At 44.3% G+C, this 17,460-nt stretch overlaps 1 protein-coding gene across 2 annotated transcripts in view; it reads right to left on the bottom strand.

Moving 5' to 3' along the window:
* mon2 (Mon2 homolog, regulator of endosome-to-Golgi trafficking) overlaps positions 1–17,460 on the bottom strand; it is a 225,273-nt gene that overhangs the window by 29,524 nt on the left and 178,289 nt on the right. Inside the window, exon 2 of one of the 2 annotated variants that reach the window (XM_065217821.1) lies at positions 14,933–15,104. In XM_065217821.1, coding sequence (XP_065073893.1) covers positions 14,933–15,052 — 120 coding nt within the window. In that variant the 5' untranslated portion in view covers positions 15,053–15,104. Of the gene's footprint in view, positions 1–14,932; positions 15,918–17,460 lie in introns of those variants that run through there. The other variant, XM_065217820.1, reaches the window with a different exon arrangement.

The following is a 17,460-nucleotide window of genomic DNA, read 5'->3' as shown; positions in this document are numbered from 1 at the left end:
AGGTTTGTTTACATACATATAAGGTTACCATATGGGATACTAAAGGAGGACATGTCCTCCTTTTTCTATAATTTTTCTACATCCTCCTTTTGCCTGAAAATGTCCTCCCTTTTAATACTTTCATTTTTTCCAGTAACATGTTCATAAAATTGTTTTCAAAGAGCGTTGTTTGCAGAGCTTATTTGTTTAATTATGTCACAACCTCATCTTATCTAGCAAATGCCATTCGAAGGTGGGACTAGGAGTAACTACAGCTGTCAACCCCCCTGCATTTTGGGTGCGGTTCATTTGGTGAATTTTAACTTATATTTGACAGATGGAAAATTTTCAAATAAACCTGCTATTGTACCAGAGTTATTTCAGACAAACCAGGAATCAATTTTGACAAATAATTTCTTGAAAATCGGACAACAACAGATGGATTTACGAACATTATAATTTATTTTACTAAAATTTGACATTTCAAAAATAAATTATAATGTTCGAAAATCTCTGTTGTTGATCGTGTGATTTTTGAGAAAGTGTTTGTCAAAATTGATTCCTGGTTTAGAAATAAGTCTGGTTCAATAGCAGGTTTATTCGAAAATTTCATATCTGTCAAATTTAAGTTAAAATTCACCAAGTGGAATACAGCCACACATATTGAATCTAACATGTGTTCGATTTTGACGTTCTGGTTCTATGGTATTTTGAGTATTTTGTTTAGGCCACTGCCATACTGAGACCGAATAGGCACGCATAAATAGAACGCTAATCACACATCTTCGCTCCCACTATGGCAGCGGCCTATACTGAATCAATGGTAAAATTAACAGGTTGCTTAGATGTTCCATGTTGGTTTCAATCAGCGATGAATTATGAAGGCTAGTTTGATGCATTTTTCAGAAGTATAACGAGAAGATGATTTGAACTGGTAACGACTACAAATTATGAACAATCTCAATTGAACCTTTGCAAATCATGAATTATGTGATAGCGCACATATTATTAAAACGTTTGATAAAAACTCATTGTCCTCATTTAAAGCTAAGAAAAGGAATCATTGTCCTCCTTAGTCTACAAACCTCAAATGAAATGTCTTCCTTTTCAATTTTTTGATATGGTAACCCTACATACATATCCTACTATCGGTATTTGTAAACTCGGTGGACGGTAGCTGCAATTTATTCACGTGTCAACATCATTGTATCACGGGCAAATAATTATAATATCACACGCTGTCAGAGCGGTGCAATTTCTTGCACCTCGAATGTTAGCTAAATAAATAGAACTTTGAGATTATCTTTTGTTGGTGAAAGCCCTTCAGTGGGTGGGAAGCTGAATTTTCGTAAGGGAGGATGCATATATAATGTCACGCTCTAAGGAGGGGGGGGGGGGAGGTGGTTATGATGTTGTGACAAGCAATGCATTAGGTATAGGAAAAACGTGATGAGCCAGAGGGATCCTAACGAGTGCGACTATCATTTGACGGCAAGAGCGTTTGGTTAGAATTTCAAGGCAATTTTAAGAAGTATCTTTCGATTAATTTTTCGCATCTGTATTTGATCGTCTATTTGACGTAACTAACTAACACCACTATAAGGTAGGAGAAAATTTTCCCTATCTGATAGTAGTGTTAGTATGCGTTAGTGAGCTACCAGTTATCATCAAAAGCATTGTTTACAAAAGCATATATGTCCCTTTGAAAAAGTAATCAAGACTTCCAGAAAATTGTGAGGAGAGCTAAAGGGCAATTCCAAGGCAGTTCTGAAGATTGGGATTTCGAGGAGAATTTCATTGTACCCTAGCAAATTTGAAGGAATTTCTGGGAGCATTTTAAGTTAATTCTGCGAAGAATTCAAATTGAATTAACCCTACACGGCTAGGGATGCTATCAAATTTTAGCGTATCTGTATTTTTTAAATTAATAATTAACTTCAACAAAATGATGTTTTTATTAGTTCATGCGTGAAGTTAACGATTTACATAGTTAGAGATGATTAACATCAAATATCAGACTTAAAGTGGTCATTTTATACGATAGATGTGAAGATGAAAGTATAGAGTTGATAGTTCCGTTAGAGTATGACAGTGTAAAAATTGTATATTCACAACAAAAAATAAATTTTAATATTACATCCAAGAGGATGCACTTCAATCATGTCATGTGATTTTTATGGCCACAAAAATAAATTAATGCAGTAAAAGCAGTGTAATGTCAGTTCATGCACTGCATTAATGATAATTTTGTCCTTTTTGACAAGTAATATTACACCATATTTTCGACACGATTGAAGTGCATCAACTTTGATGTGATATCATTATTAACTAAAAAACTGTGTAGTATAGCTTTTATTTGCAACTAGTTTCATCAAATCCGTACCCCGTGCAGCTAATTACGGATTACATGATCCAATACGGTTCATGTCTGCCCGTTTCAATGAATTCTATGTTTTTTTTTTCGATTTCAACTGCACAGTGGAAACATTTCGTCAACGGATTCTTTTGCAGAGTAAAAGAAAGTAAGTCCGCTCGGTTCGAGTGACTAAAGACTAGTGAAAATTTATTTCTAATCAACAACTACTGTTGCTATGTTGGTTGCTAAGCTACAGTAGTATATAAGGCATTATGTACAAAGTATAGGAAATCGTAGGTTGCTTCGATCTCTTCGAACACTCCCTCCTAAGCTACGAATCCTAATAATGTCTTAAATTCTTCCAGCTTCTGATTCATCAGCGGTTTGGTGAAACCGTCTGCTGGTTGCTGCTTCGTGCTAACATATCCCAGCTCGACGACTCCTCTTCCTAGCACATCTTTGACGAAATGGTACCTGATGTCCAGATGCTTGGTCCTGGCATTGTAGTCTTGATTGCGTGCGATACAGATGGCTGATTGATTGTCGCACCGGAGTGGAATCCCTTGGATGCCAAAAATCTGCGACTGGAAATGATGCCACCATAATGCTTCCTGGATCGTGCGGGAAAGCGCGATATATTCCGCTTCGCACGAGGATAGCGCCACTGTTGGTTGTCGCTTAACGTTCCAAGACACTGCTCCTCCCATGAACGTGAAAACATATCCGGTGGTGGATTTCCTGGAATCCAGATCTCCTCCCCAATCGGCATCTGTGTAACCAACCAAATCCGCGCAGTGCTCCTTCGAGTATGTCAGCCGTACTGTACTAGTACCTCGCAGGTACCGGATGATTCGCTTAACAGCGTTCCAGTGGCTACGGCCGGGATTGCTGTTGAATTGGCTAACTTGGTTGACCGCAAAACTGATGTCTGGCCGCGTCGCTTGCGCCAGATAGGTGACACAGCCAACTGCCTCCTGGTAAGGAACTTGCTTCATTTCAAGGATCTCTTCTTGGGTCGCCGGTGCCATCGACTTATCCAGTCTGATACTAGCCTCCGCTGGTGTGGAGACGGGATTACAGTTCGCCAGGTTGAACCGTCGCAAAATGCTGTCGATGTAGTGCTCCTGATCTACCCACAGCTTCCCTTTCTTCCTATCCCGCGTGATCTTCAATCCGAGACAGAAAGTCGCTTCGCCAAGGTCCTTCATTTTGAAACGGTTATGAAGGAACATCTTCAGCTTCCGCTTTGACTTGGCATTGTTGGTGAAGATTAAGAAATCGTCGACATAGATGGTGACGAAAATCATTTTTTCACCGACGATCCGAAAGTACAGGCATGGATCAACTTTGGACCGCTCCAGACCAAACTCTTTCAGCGCTTCGTCCAGCTGGTTGTTCCACACACGGCTGGACTGCTTCAAGCCATATAATGCTTTCCGCAAAAGACCGACTTGCTTCGAGTTCCCGGCAAACCCTTCCGGCAGGTTCATGTAAATGACTTCATCCGTTAGTTTCCCTTGAAGGAACGCGGTGACAGCATCCATCTGCTCTACATTCAAGTCGTGCTTCACTGCCAGCGCCAGAAGGTATCGGATGGTAGAATATCGTACCACTGGGGAATACACTTCATCGAAATCGATGCCTGGCCGCTGCGAGCACCCTTTGACGACCAGACGAGCCTTGTACCGCTCGATCGCACCGGTTGGTCCTCGCTTCGTCTTGAAGATCCACTTGTTTTGAATGGGCTTCCGGTCACTTGGAAGGTTCGTCAACTCCCACGTCTCGTTTTCTTCCAGAGCGGCGATCTCCTCACGCATTGCCGCAATCCACTGCTCGCGGTCCGGTCCATTGATCGCTTCCTCGTAGCTTGCGGGGTCATCAGACGGCATCTAAGATTGTATCGGTGACGGCTGGGGGAAAACAGCTTCACCAGTAAACGAACTATAAGTAACGAAATCAGAATACTTGCCTGGAAATCGGCGCTCCCGGCCGCTGCGCCTAAACCCTTGCTGCTCTTCAGCTGGTCTATCAGATTGCGGCGGGAGCGTAGGCTCGTTTTCGACATCCTCGCTGCCGGCGTCTTCGTATTCAGCATCGCTTGAGTCGCTTCCCGATGTACCGTCCGTATCATCTGATGCTTCAATGGTGTCGTTGTTATCCATGCTTGGTTGTTCGATCGTGTACAGCTCCATGAACTGCACCTGTTGCACACTTTCGACGAGCTCGACCAAGTCCTGCGGTTTGCCTTCCTGAACCACAATCACGTCACGGCTGATCTGGATGTCACGCTTGATCGGATCGTATACCCGATATCACTTGACATCGGCGGCGTATCCCACGAAAACTGCTTTCTGGGATTTTGCGTCGAACTTCTTCCTTCTGCGCTTCGGTACGTGGACCAGTACTAGCGATCCGAAAATACGCAAATGGCTCAGATCTGGCTTCTTACCGGTCCATGCTTCCTCCGGTGTCATCTCAAGGGACCTCGTTGGACTCCTGTTAACGAGATACGCTGCCGTTGACACCGCCTCGGCCCACAATTCCTTCGGGAGACGCGAATCGTTCAGCATGTTTCGGGCCTTCTCGATGAGCGTCCGGTTCATTCGTTCCGCTACACCGTTTTGCTGTGGTGTGTACGGACAAGTCTTCTGGTGACGCACTCCATCCTTCTCCAAGCTTCAGAAGCAGCATTGACGTATTCGGTCCCTTTGTTCGTCCTCAGAACCTTCAGCTTTCGGCCGGTCTGCCGTTCAGCCATGGACTTGAACTTCACGTATCCTTCAAATGCTTCACTTTTTTGTTCCAGGAAGTAGAGAAAAACTTTTCGACTCGCATCGTCGATGAAAGTCATCACATAACGGCTGCCACCGAGAGATGGAACCTCGATGGGTCCAACCAGGTCCGAGTGAACTAAGTCCAGCAGACCTTCAGCTCGCGACACACTGGAAGGAAAAGGATTACGTGCATGCTTACCCTCGATACAGGCGATGCACTCCGGGATAACGTCGTTTGCCAATTCGATGCCGTCGGCCATCGCCATCAGCTTCCGTAAACTTTGAAGGTTGAGATGCTCTAGTCGTCTGTGCCAGATTCTTGAACTCGTTGTAAGTAAGGATTCCTCGTTCCTTGGGTTGAGCATGTACAGGCCGCCTACTTGTGTGCCCGATGCGAGCACGTTGCCATCGCTTTCGTGTACCTCGCATTTATCTGCAGTAAACACCACTGTCAATCCTTTTTGACACATCTTGCTAACCGATAGGAGATTAGTGGCCAGTTCCGGAATCTGCAGCACTTCTTGAACTTCGAAGAGGCCTTCACTCAGCTCGAGATTGACTAACCCCTTCGCGACTGACTTCATACTGTCGTTGTTTGCCGTTCCCACAGAACGCGACAATTCTTGCTGCACCACAAAATCGCTGCCACTCCGGGACATGTGACATGTGGCACCAGAATTGAAGTACCACTCCGAGGCGCTTACATTGCCGATCGCAAAAACGCTGCACAAAGCCTTACCAGACGTCCTTGGAGGATTTTGCTTCTGTGGACATTTCGCTGCAAAATGCCCACGCTTCTTGCAATTGTGGCATGTGTCGTCCTTCTTTGCAGAACCACAGTTGCCACCACGACGCTTCGATTTTTGGTTTGAGTACGGTGCATTCTTGGGTCCGCTCTGCACCTTCACGTCTTGCAAAATTTTTGCCTTTACTGCGTCAGACGTCAACGCAGTACCCGATGCCTCAAGTCCCATTATCATGGGTTCGTAATGCTCGACCTTGAATCCGATTCCCGCAAGTTTGTGTGCCGTGGACATCAATTCATTGACGTACGATTCCACGCTACCGCATTTGTCCAACCGGATCGACGTTAGCTTCCTCAGCAACCCGATTTTCCGCGTCAGTCCGTTGTCCTGAAAAGCATTCCGCAGCTTCTACCACGCTTCCTTGGCATCATTCGCGTCCTGAACCAGACTGTAATTTGTCGTCTCCAGGCTCAAGCAGATGGTGGCCAACGCCCACAAACTAACCTCACCATCGACTTGCTGACCTTCGGTCGGCGACACAGCGCACCAGGATCCATCGCGGATGAGCGTCATTTTCATGGCAAACGCCCACGTCGTGTAATTTTCACGACCCTTCAGCTTTTCGATGATCGGCATAGCGACCGCGTTGATCCGTCCATGTCCTGCAGCTGACACTCCGGCTCCGCCTCCAGCGGCCGATTGCCCAGTTCCGCTTCCGTTGGCACCGTTCATCTGCTTACCACTTGGTATCTTGAGTTGGAGTTTTTACTGCTTCTCGAAACTTCTTTCTTCCGGCTATGACCAGTTCTGGGCCCATAACCTTTTGCAGAGTAAAAGAAAGTAAGTCCGCTCGGTTCGAGTGACTAAAGACTAGTGAAAATTTATTTCTAAAGGGTGTCCACGATGAAATTGCCACACTATGAAATTGCTCTAACTTTTTAACCGTTGGGTAGAATTTAATGAAAATTTGGGTGGATTTAGTTCATAGTGCATTATTTACATCCTGCAAGTTTTAAAGTCCTGTGATCAAAACTCGCGGAAATGGAGTCGAAAGAACAGCTCGTGCGTGATAAAATCTTGCGCATTCATCACGAGAACAAGGATCTCTCGCATCGTTCCATCGCTAAAACGTTGGGAATCGCGAATTCCACGGTGTCGCGAGTGATTAAGCGGCTCGAGGAACGGTTGACCACCGATCGGAAGCCCAGAAGTGAAGGAAAAAGTATTCCGTACAACACCAAAAATCACAACCGCGTAGTTGGGGCCTTCAACCGAAATCCGAACGCCTCCGTTAGGGATGTGGCTAAGAAGCTGCACCTAAGCCGAAGTTTTGTCCAGAAGGCCAAAACTAAGGCTGGGCTTCGACCGTTCAAGGTACAAAAGGCCCCTAATCGCGACGAGAAGCAGAACAAGTCCGCCAAAACCCGTGCCAGGAAGTTGTACCTCAACATGCTGACGAAAGTAGAATGCTGCATCATGGACGACGAAACATATGTGAAGGCCGACTTCAAACAGATCCCCGGCAACCTGTTTTTCACGGCCAAGGATAAGTTCAGCGTTCCGGAGCATGTCCGCACTCAGAAGATGTCCAAATTTGCGAAGAAATTCCTGGTTTGGCAAGCCATCTGCACGTGCGGGAAGCGGAGTGCACCTTTCGTGACCCAGGACACGATGAACGGACAGGTGTACATAAAAGAGTGCCTCCAGAAGCGGCTGCTTCCTCTCCTGAAGGCCCACAACGTCCCAACAATCTTCTGGCCGGATTTGGCCTCATGCCACTACTCCAAGGACGTGCTGAAGTGGTATGCGGACAATAAGGTCAATTTCGTGCCGAAAATGTTCAACCCTCCCAACACTCCGGAGCTCCGCCCCATCGAGAAGTACTGGGCGATTATGAAGCAGCACCTTCTTAAACCACCTAAGGTAGTGAAAACAGTCGAGGAACTGAAGAAAGTATGGGTTTACATGCAAAAAACGGTTGATTCACAGGTTGTGCAGAATCTTATGGCCGGGGTTAAGGCCAAGGTGCAGGCATTTGCGTATGGACTGTAAATAAAATACGAGTAAAATGGTAAAATGAAGTTTAATAGTTATTTCTCAATCCCTGAAAATTTGATGGCAATCGGATGAAAACTCGAATTTTGCGAATCAATTTTGTGTGTGGCAATTTCATCGTGGACACCCTTTAATCAACAACTACTGTTGCTATGTTGGTTGCTAAGCTACAGTAGTATATAAGGCATTATGTACATAGTATAGGAAATCGTAGGTTGCTTCGATCTCTTCTAACAGATTCAACGTAGTCTGCTGGATAGGTGACGATACGGTTCGACACATGCAACTGCTTTCAATCAGCAAATTAATCATTTTGTTCGACAATTTTCCACAGAGATGGCGCTGTTCCGCTGGTAGGAAGTGATAAAAATCCCCATATAGAAATTGAGAGAAGTGGGAATAATTCGCTTTCGGTTCATATTCAGGTCAAAAAAAGTGAACGACAACCTAAAGAAATTAATCTGGGACTTAGTCGTTCAGTTTTTTTCCCGAAAATTATTGTTTAACAAGCTACAATTAAATAAAAATGACTTTTCCTCATACAGTTTTACCTGTTTTACTACCAGTCCTCAGAGAGCCAAAAAATTCAAATTTGAGAGAGAAATTCTCTCTCACGAGCAAAATCTCTCAACATGCCATGTATTTTGTTGACACTCGATTTGTGATTTCCCTTTCACAGATTACAAAATGTTGAGTAGCAACCGATCAACTCTGTCCAAACAACAAGCATGTAGCAACCCATGAAGATTCATGTCACTAATTTATTCATTCCTTCACAAACCTTCGTTCAATAAAGAAGTTCTTTTCCAATTGCTCTGCCTAGTTTATTAGGTTATGGGCCCAGAGCGGAACCGGAATCGATAGTGAAGTAACGGTCGTTTGATTCGTACGGAAGAAGACTTCAAGATGAGCGACGACAAACTCTGGCTGTTTAACGGCGAAAACTTCGGGAACTGGAAGTTCAGAATAGAAGTATTGATGGAAGACAAAGGCTTGCTGGAGTGTCTGGAGAAGGCTGTTGCTGACGAAGAGTACGCGAGGGAACTTCCGGGTGATACTGCTGAAGAGAAGCAGCGGAAGAAGAAGCTACTGGACGAGCGGATGGCCAAGGACAGAAAATGCAAGAACCTGTTAATTCACCGTATAGCCGAAGATCAGCTGGAATATGTGAAGGATAAGAGAACTGCGAAGGAAGCTTGGGATGCGCTCAAGAACGCCTTTGAAAGGGTCGGAATCGCTGGAAAACTATTCTTACGGAAGCAGTTTCAAGAGTTGCGGCTCAAGGAAGAAGAGAACGTCAAGTCATTTTTGCTCCAGTTCGAGAAGGTACTTCGTGAGATGAAAGCTGCAGGAGTGAAGACTGAAGAAGAAGACGTCGTCTGTCAACTTTTGTTAGCCCTGCCGAAATCTTATGAAGCTCTGATTACTGCCTTGGAAACCATTCAGCCCGATCAATTAACTCTCGAATACGTCAAGAAACGTTTGTTGGATGAGCAAGTGAAGCGGTCCGGTAAGTGTTCAACGAATTACGAAGAAAACGGCAGTGGTGAATCTGCGTTCGCTGGAAGAAAAGCTGGCTACAAGTGTTACGGTTGCGGTCGTGTTGGACACAAGCGTGCTGAATGTCCTGAGAACCGTCAAGTCGACAGAAAGGATCGAGAGAAGAACTGGAAATCTGGAGGCAAATTTGGACGACGGCAGAAAGCTGGAGCGAATGTTACGAGCGAAAATGAGGTGGCCTTCATTGCGACTACGAGCGCTGGCAGTAGTGCATTGCTGACTTCGTCGAAGAATCGGAAGATAGAGTGGTTCCTGGACTCAGGCGCCACTGATCACATGTTGAAAGACAAATCGTTGTTCGAAGAATTACATTCGTTGAAGCGTAAAATGCACATAGCTGTTGCGAAGTCTGGCCAAGTTATTGTTGCTGAAACCGCTGGTACCGTAAGAGTGGATATGCTGGTCGATGGAAAGAAGCAACCTGCCGTGGTAAACGAGGTATTATACGTGCCGGAGCTACAATGCAACCTGTTTTCCGTTGCGGAGATTGGAAGATAATGATATGACAGTCAAGATCGTCAGCGGAAAGGTGACTATAGAAAAGGACGGTCGTATTGTCTGTACTGGTCGGTGATTGGGTCAATTGTATGCGTTAGATATTTTTGTCCGAGACGGAAGTGAGGCAGGATGCGCAAGGGCGATGGTGTTCAAAAGCGATGGGTTCGATTTGTGGCATAGAAGGTATGGTCATCTTGGCGCAGGTAATCTGAAGAGTCTGTGGAAGAATGCGATGGTTGAAACTTCTTCGAAAATTCATGACTGGCCAAATAGTTGTATCTGCGAAATATGTTTGGCTGGGAAGCAGACTAGGCAAGCATTTGAAGAATCGACGGAACGACGTTCAAGCCGACTGCTAGAATTGGTCCACTCGGATGTGTGCGGACCATTCACTCCGACTACCTGTAACGGAAAGCGATATTATGTAACGTTCATCGATGATTTTAGCCACTTCACCGTAATCTATTTGTTGGAGTCAAAGGACGAAGTTCAAAAGATGTTCGAGCGTTACCATGCCCAGGTGACAGCATTCTTCGGCGTGAAAATAGCTAGGCTCAGGTGCGATAACGGAGGAGAATACAGCAGCAATCGTTTCGAAGTTTCTGTCGTGCTGAAGGAGTTCAACTGGAATTCACGGTGCCGTACAGTCCACAACAAAATGGAGTATCAGAAAGGATGAATAGAACACTGTCGGAGAAGGCCCGGTCGATGCTGCAAGATGCTGAATTGTCTAAATCAATGTGGGGCGAAGCTGTGCAGACTTCTGCATATGAGTTGAACCGAAGTCCGACGTCTGCTCTTCTAGAAAAGAAAACTCCATATGAAATCTGGTATGGCAAGAAACCAAACGTGGACAAGATGCGCGTTTTTGGATCGATTGCGTATACGTGGATACCCAAAGAAAAACGTGACAAGCTGGACTCTAAAACCTCGAAGAATGTGATCGTAGGATATACAACGAATGGATATCGCATTTGGGACCCTAGAACGAGGAAGATATTCACGTCTCGTGATGTTGTGTTCGACGAGCGACAAGTCGATGAAGCTACAGTGAAGTCGATGCCGATGCCATTTGGAGATAATGATTGCCGAGAGGAACATCTAGAAACAGAAGACGTTCAAGACGAGATGGAAGAACCAACCGCAGACGTTCAAGTGATTGACGAGCTGGAGGAACCAATCGACGTTCAAGTTGTTGACGAGGAGGAGGAACCAACCGGCGCGCTCCCTTCGCAACCAGAACGTGACAACTGCTCGGCAGAAGTGCTCACGAGGCATAGCGGACGGGAGCGCAGAATTCCCGGTAAGTTCCTTGATTTCATTACCAGCTTTGGGACGAGTTCTGCCGATCAAAGTTTTGCAGGTGCTACCGAGACCATTGATGATTCCGTGATGGCGTATGCACTTAGTGCAGAGGCGTACGTGGACAACCTACCTTCGACAATAGCTGGACTGAAGGAGCGAAGCGACTGGTCGGACTGGAAAGATGCCATAGACAGCGAGCTTGACTCATTGCGGAAGAACGTAACATGGGAGCTAGTGCCGAAACCACCAGGCAAGAATATCATCGACAGCAAGTGGGTTTTCAAAGTCAAACGTGATGAAGCTGGAAACGTGGATCGATTCAAGGCACGCCTCGTAGCGAAGGGCTATTCTCAAAGGAAAGGATTCGACTATAATGAAACATATGCTCCTGTGGCGAAGATTACTACTGTTCGGGTGTTGCTTGCAGTGGCGAATCAGGCGCAGTACCATGTGCACCAGATGGATGTGAAGACGGCATTCCTGAACGGCCTGCTGAAGGAAGACATCTATATGCGTCAACCTGAAGGACTGCAGAGCGACAATCCTCAACTAGTATGCCATTTGAAGAAGTCGTTATACGGGTTAAAGCAAGCTCCGAGGAGTTGGAACGAACAGTTCAATTCGTATGTACTGAAGCTCGGATTTCGACGATCAAACTTGGATAGCTGTTTGTATTGGAAGCGACAAGAAAAGACTGTAATGTACATACTATTGTACGTGGATGACATCATCATTGTCTCGAACTCACTGGATTCTGTAGCAGAAATCAAAACGATGTTGACCAAGAATTTCGAAATGACGGACATGGGTGAACTGAAACACTATCTGGGGTTGAAGGTCGAACGAAATTTCAAGACTGGAAGAATGAAGATCAGCCAACCGAAATACATTGCAGACATGTTGAGAAGATTTGGTATGGAGGATTGTAACCCCGTTAGTACCCCAATGGACCCGAATTTGAAGCTGGACACCAACAAGGATGACAACCCAACAACACACCCGTATCGCGAATTGATTGGATGTCTGACCTACTTGACGATATTATCAAGGCCGGACATAAGCGCAGCTGTAAGTTATTTCAGCAGATTTCAAGCTTTCCCTACTGACACCCATTGGAACCACCTGAAACGACTGCTGCGCTAATTGAAAGGGACGATCAATTTTGGTTTAGTCTATCAGCGACGAGAAGATGCGATTCCTTTGAAGGGTTATGCCGATGCCGACTGGGGCAATGATCGAGAGGACAGAAAATCAATTTCCGGGAACGTTTTCCAAGTTTATGGTGCGACGGTATCCTGGAATACAAAGAAGCAAGCAACTGTAGCCCTGTCGTCAACAGAAGCGGAATATGTTTCCCTTAGTCAAGCGATGTGTGAAGCAATATGACTGCGTAACTTGCTGTGCGAATTTGGTTCTATGTTCGAGCATCCCATACCAATATTTGAAGATAATCAATCTTGCATTCGAATAGCTGAGGAGCCCCGAGACCATAGACATATGAAGCACATAGATATTCGATACAACTTCATGCGCGAGAAGATTCAAGAAGGTGCTTTCAAGATAATGTACGTACCGACCAATGAGCAAGCAGCTGATATATTCACGAAGGCCTTGCCAAGAGAACCGTTCACATTTCTTCGAGAAAAGCTGGGATTGTTCGGTTGAGCGGGGATGTTGAGTAGCAACCGATCAACTCTGTCCAAACAACAAGCATGTAGCAACCCATGAAGATTCATGTCACTAATTTATTCATTCCTTCACAAACCTTCGTTCAATAAAGAAGTTCTTTTCCAATTGCTCTGCCTAGTTTATTACAAAATAGAGTACCTGACACTACGAAACATGTCTGGTACCTCTATATATGCATTTGCTTTAACATTTGAAGTCCCTCGTTTTTTACATATTCTGCGCAAAAGATACTTTATGCCCCGCCCCATACATAAAATTCGGCGGGAAATTATGTGAGGGGTGAGCTATTTTGTGTGCATATATAGAGGTACCAGACATGTTTTGCACTGCAGTGCCCTCTGTGAACAATTATAGGAAAACAGATTTTGTCTAGTTTCCGATAGATGTCACCGCAAACGACAGCTGTGACATCTGATGGAACATGAATGCAGAAGCTTGATAAAATGATTAATTGTTGCAAGACGGTGATGTACATCTGATGAATTTTGCTACCTGTTTCCTTTTTTATTCCCGATCAACTCTGCGATGGCGGCCTCGACTAATCCAAGGACAACTCCATGCCATACGACGAGGTTATTTTTTTTTTCATGATGAAGACCATAGTATTATTATTATTATTCGATGTTTATTTTTATAATTGATGTATTTTTCTGTCCTTTTTATATTGTTCCTTGTATTTTGAAAAGATATGGAGTTTTTACGCCTATTTGCGCAAATATTTGCCAAATAGGCTTTTCCCCATCAATCTTCATGTAGACAACAAAAATCCGATGAAGAGAATAATAAATAAATAAACGAGCTTGCATTTAACTCCCAACAAATCTGCTACACCGTTGAAGAATAAGAAAAGTGGACCCAGGTTAAGATCATTGGACTGAATAGTCATCAGCTCGACTGGTTTCTTGCTAACCGAGATTAAATGACATTTTGACAAGCTTCCGACAGTTGTTTGTAAAATTATCAAAAGTAGATTTTGCCAGACAATTCGGACTTGGAAATCTTTTTCCTGGGACCTCGGCCTAACGTCAATTTTTGCCCTACTGCGTAGAAATCATCAAATATATCTATACTTTCGTACAATGCCCACACACAGACAAGTTCATTACATAGCTCCCAATAATCAACCTCTAATGTTTTATTAACATTTCAAATAAATGCATCACTTGTTGATTTCTTAAATAAACATTAAATTTGATATTTGCTTAACTACGTCACATATGGTGCCTTCACGGTACGTCCATTCTTCTTCAAAACAAAAGAAGCGCTTCTAGCGAAACCGTTTTTTTCTGCCTTCATCCGTTTGGGCGTAATTTAAATTAGATCTAAAACCCTATAGCTCCTACCAGCTACTTCGCTGAAGACTCCAGTTAAGAATTTCATTTATCAACAAATTTTGAATTCTTGAACTCTGTCTTCTAAACGACATCACACCTACTTGCGAGTAGTGGTAAAATAATATGTCAGACTGTAGTGCTTCACCACAATACCCGAAGATTTATCGCTGTTAATAGCCCCCTCGCCTGTTGCTAATTCTTCTTTCACATTGTAGATAGTTACCTAGATGGGTCTTATCAGCGATAGCAGTAATAAATTGTACATAGAAAACCCGAAAGCTCTACCTGCCCAACCTCTATAAATCCCCCACCACCTCACTCACAATCGGCAGGTGGCATAACACGAACGAATGCCGGTGATTAATCATTTTTCGTGACCACCACCAGCGTCTGTATGACAGGGTTTTGGGAGTGAGATCGTCAACAAAAAAATAATGGTTCTAAATGGCTTCCTAGCATAAATCGTCACGTTTCAAGACATTGACCCCATTCGACCCCGCTGCTCCGTACCCTGTAGCTAACTCCCCGTGAAGCACACCGCTCAAGTGCTTCTACCGACCGTGACAAACAAGACTCCCTTTGAAGTAGGCACTCCGAGGTGCGACGAGCCGTTATCGTGGACCATAATCCGCTTACCTCTTTAATCTGCGGGTACTTTTTCTTCGTCTCCAGCGAAAGGTTGCGGAAATCATTCTGCAGCACTTCCAGAAACTTTTGAGCCGCCTCGGTGTCGGTCGTTCCGCTGACGAAGGACATCCTTCTCGAGCTTTGCGGTTTGTATCCTCTATCTGCTTATGGTTTCTCACTTCTTCTCCAGCGAATTCACCGAGCCACAATCGAAGATGAATCGAACGACCTTACGTAAGATTATGACCTTTTTCTTTATTGCGGACAACTTGCGCCCCTTTCTTGTGTATCTTCTTCTATCAGTGCTTCACACGACGGAAAAACTACTCTTCCAAGAATCACTACTGCTCACATCGACTCAACTTTGTTTTCCTTCAAGTCGTGCCACTAAACTGCTTCGCATTCCGCTGATCTCTGCCTCACGACCGAATGCGATGCCTTTAGAGAACCTCCAGCGATTTTCTACCAAGCCAATATTGACACGTAAGTGCAAAACAACATTACAAACACTGACCGCTGCTGCTGCTGCAACTCAAGAACGTAGGTAGATGACAAACTAATTATTGCACCACCAACAGAGAACTCACGGAGGGAAAAACAGTCGCCCCACAACACTCCGTCTCTTCCGACCGCCCCGTTATCAATGATCTTTCACGCAGTAACTTTTCTTCTTTGCCCTTCTCGGTGGGTGACAAAAATTTTCACTTTCCACAGGGCAGCTCGCTACGATGAAACCCGGAGTACCGTTATTCGGGTTTGCTCCCCGCATCCGCTGAGCTGACGTTGAAGGACACCCCCGTTTGTCGTCGATTCGAACCGGAAAACTAGCACCAATCCGAAACGATTTTTCCTCACCGCACACGCAGAAGATTTTCCTCTCCAATGCAGTTTTTCCCGAGATTTTTTGTTGCTGCTGCTGCTGATGTGACGATGACGGTAGTATGACTGATTGATGATGGTGTCGTTTTGGTTTTTCTCGGCGAGAGCCGCGCGACTGATGGACTGACGACGAGGAAAAGTCCACCGTGGATGACAGATTTATAGGCTGTCAACAATCAACAAAAGGTGAAAACATGTTCCACACACGGCTGACAACAACAGTTACTGGTGCGAGGTGTATGAATGTGGCACAAAAAGTTGAGCATATCAGGCGTAACATTTCAGGCATAACATTTGATAACGGCACAAAAGCTTTTGTAAACAAACTTTCTAAGACCCCTTACACGCGAACCAAAGTATGCCCACGCAAACAAATAACATCATCGAATAGGGACAACTATCACCTTTCCAAAAGTGGTATTGGTTTGCGTTGGCATACTTTGGTTCGCGTGTAAAGGGCCTTAGAATGTTTGTTTACAAATGCTTTTGTGCCGATATCAAATGTTATGCCTGATTTGATAAAAAAAAGCATTTGTAGACAAACTTTCTAAATTCCTTTATTTATTTATTTATTTTATTTATTTATTTATTTCGTCAACCAACGTAGACTAGTACAATTAATACAGTTTTGTTTTCTTAAATATATATTTATATAAAAAAGTAGTGTCAGCTTTCTTGTCTTTTCTTTTATGAGTTGTTATTTCTTATGGAATAAAAATATTGCTTTAGTTTATGCCGAGACATTGTAAAGTCAATGGTTTCGCAGTGTTTATTGTAAGAGGCCATCATGCGGTTTAATCAACAATCAATACGAAACTAACGATTTTAAATTGGCTCACCACTTTAGTAGCCTATTGGTCCCAAGCAAACGATTAACGTACCCTATTCTAGTTGAAATTCTATTACTACACTATGTTTGTTTTGATTCGCTATGAAAGTTTGACAGATAACATCAGGGGTGTGTGGATTCATGCAGAACATGCAGGGGTGAGTGAAATAGCTTGGGACTGCTTGGGACCGTTGTTCTGGTACTGAGTGAGCCAAAAATAATAATGATTTTCTTCGGGACCCAGTGGTCTTAGAGTTACCTCTATGGTACTAGAGCAAAAGACAGCAATTTGTACCAGAACAGGTGTCAAAAGTGACACAGACAGCACAACTGCCAGCAAAAGCGCCAGCAAAAAAAAGCGCGGTACCCGCTGCCGTGGCAGTCAGATTGAGGTGTGTCATATCCGCGCCATCCGTTCAATCGTGAGCGAGTGCAGTTTATAATCGATCGTTATCTCAATTCATTCTTGGAGGATCATAAGTGCAACCCGAGGGGGACGACTCTATCTACGATGCAAAAAAGATTGTGTTTTGCTGTGGCTAGCTGCGCGCACGCTGAGTAGATAGAAAGAAGATTGATGACGATTCTGAAGATTTCCTGCAAAAGATTGATGAGCGATGCAAGTAGATGCGACAAATGAAAGAAGATTGTTTGAAGATTGATTCTCTAGTGTGAGATTTGTTGACCATCTAAACTTGAGATTTAGATGTGTCGCCCCCCTCGCTCTAAGACTAGAAGGTCCCGAAATAACGTGCTCAACTTTTTGGCTCAGCTCTGGTACTCTCTTCGGTCCTATGCTAATCGATTCACCTCTCGAAACATAGGAAAA

This window comes from Ochlerotatus camptorhynchus, unplaced genomic scaffold (genome assembly GCF_037179485.1).
Source record: "Ochlerotatus camptorhynchus isolate MF236.1 unplaced genomic scaffold, CSIRO-AGI_Acam_v1.1 ptg000080l, whole genome shotgun sequence".
Taxonomy (NCBI): Eukaryota; Metazoa; Arthropoda; class Insecta; order Diptera; family Culicidae; genus Ochlerotatus; species Ochlerotatus camptorhynchus.
This window is presented reverse-complemented; position numbering and strand designations above follow the sequence as displayed.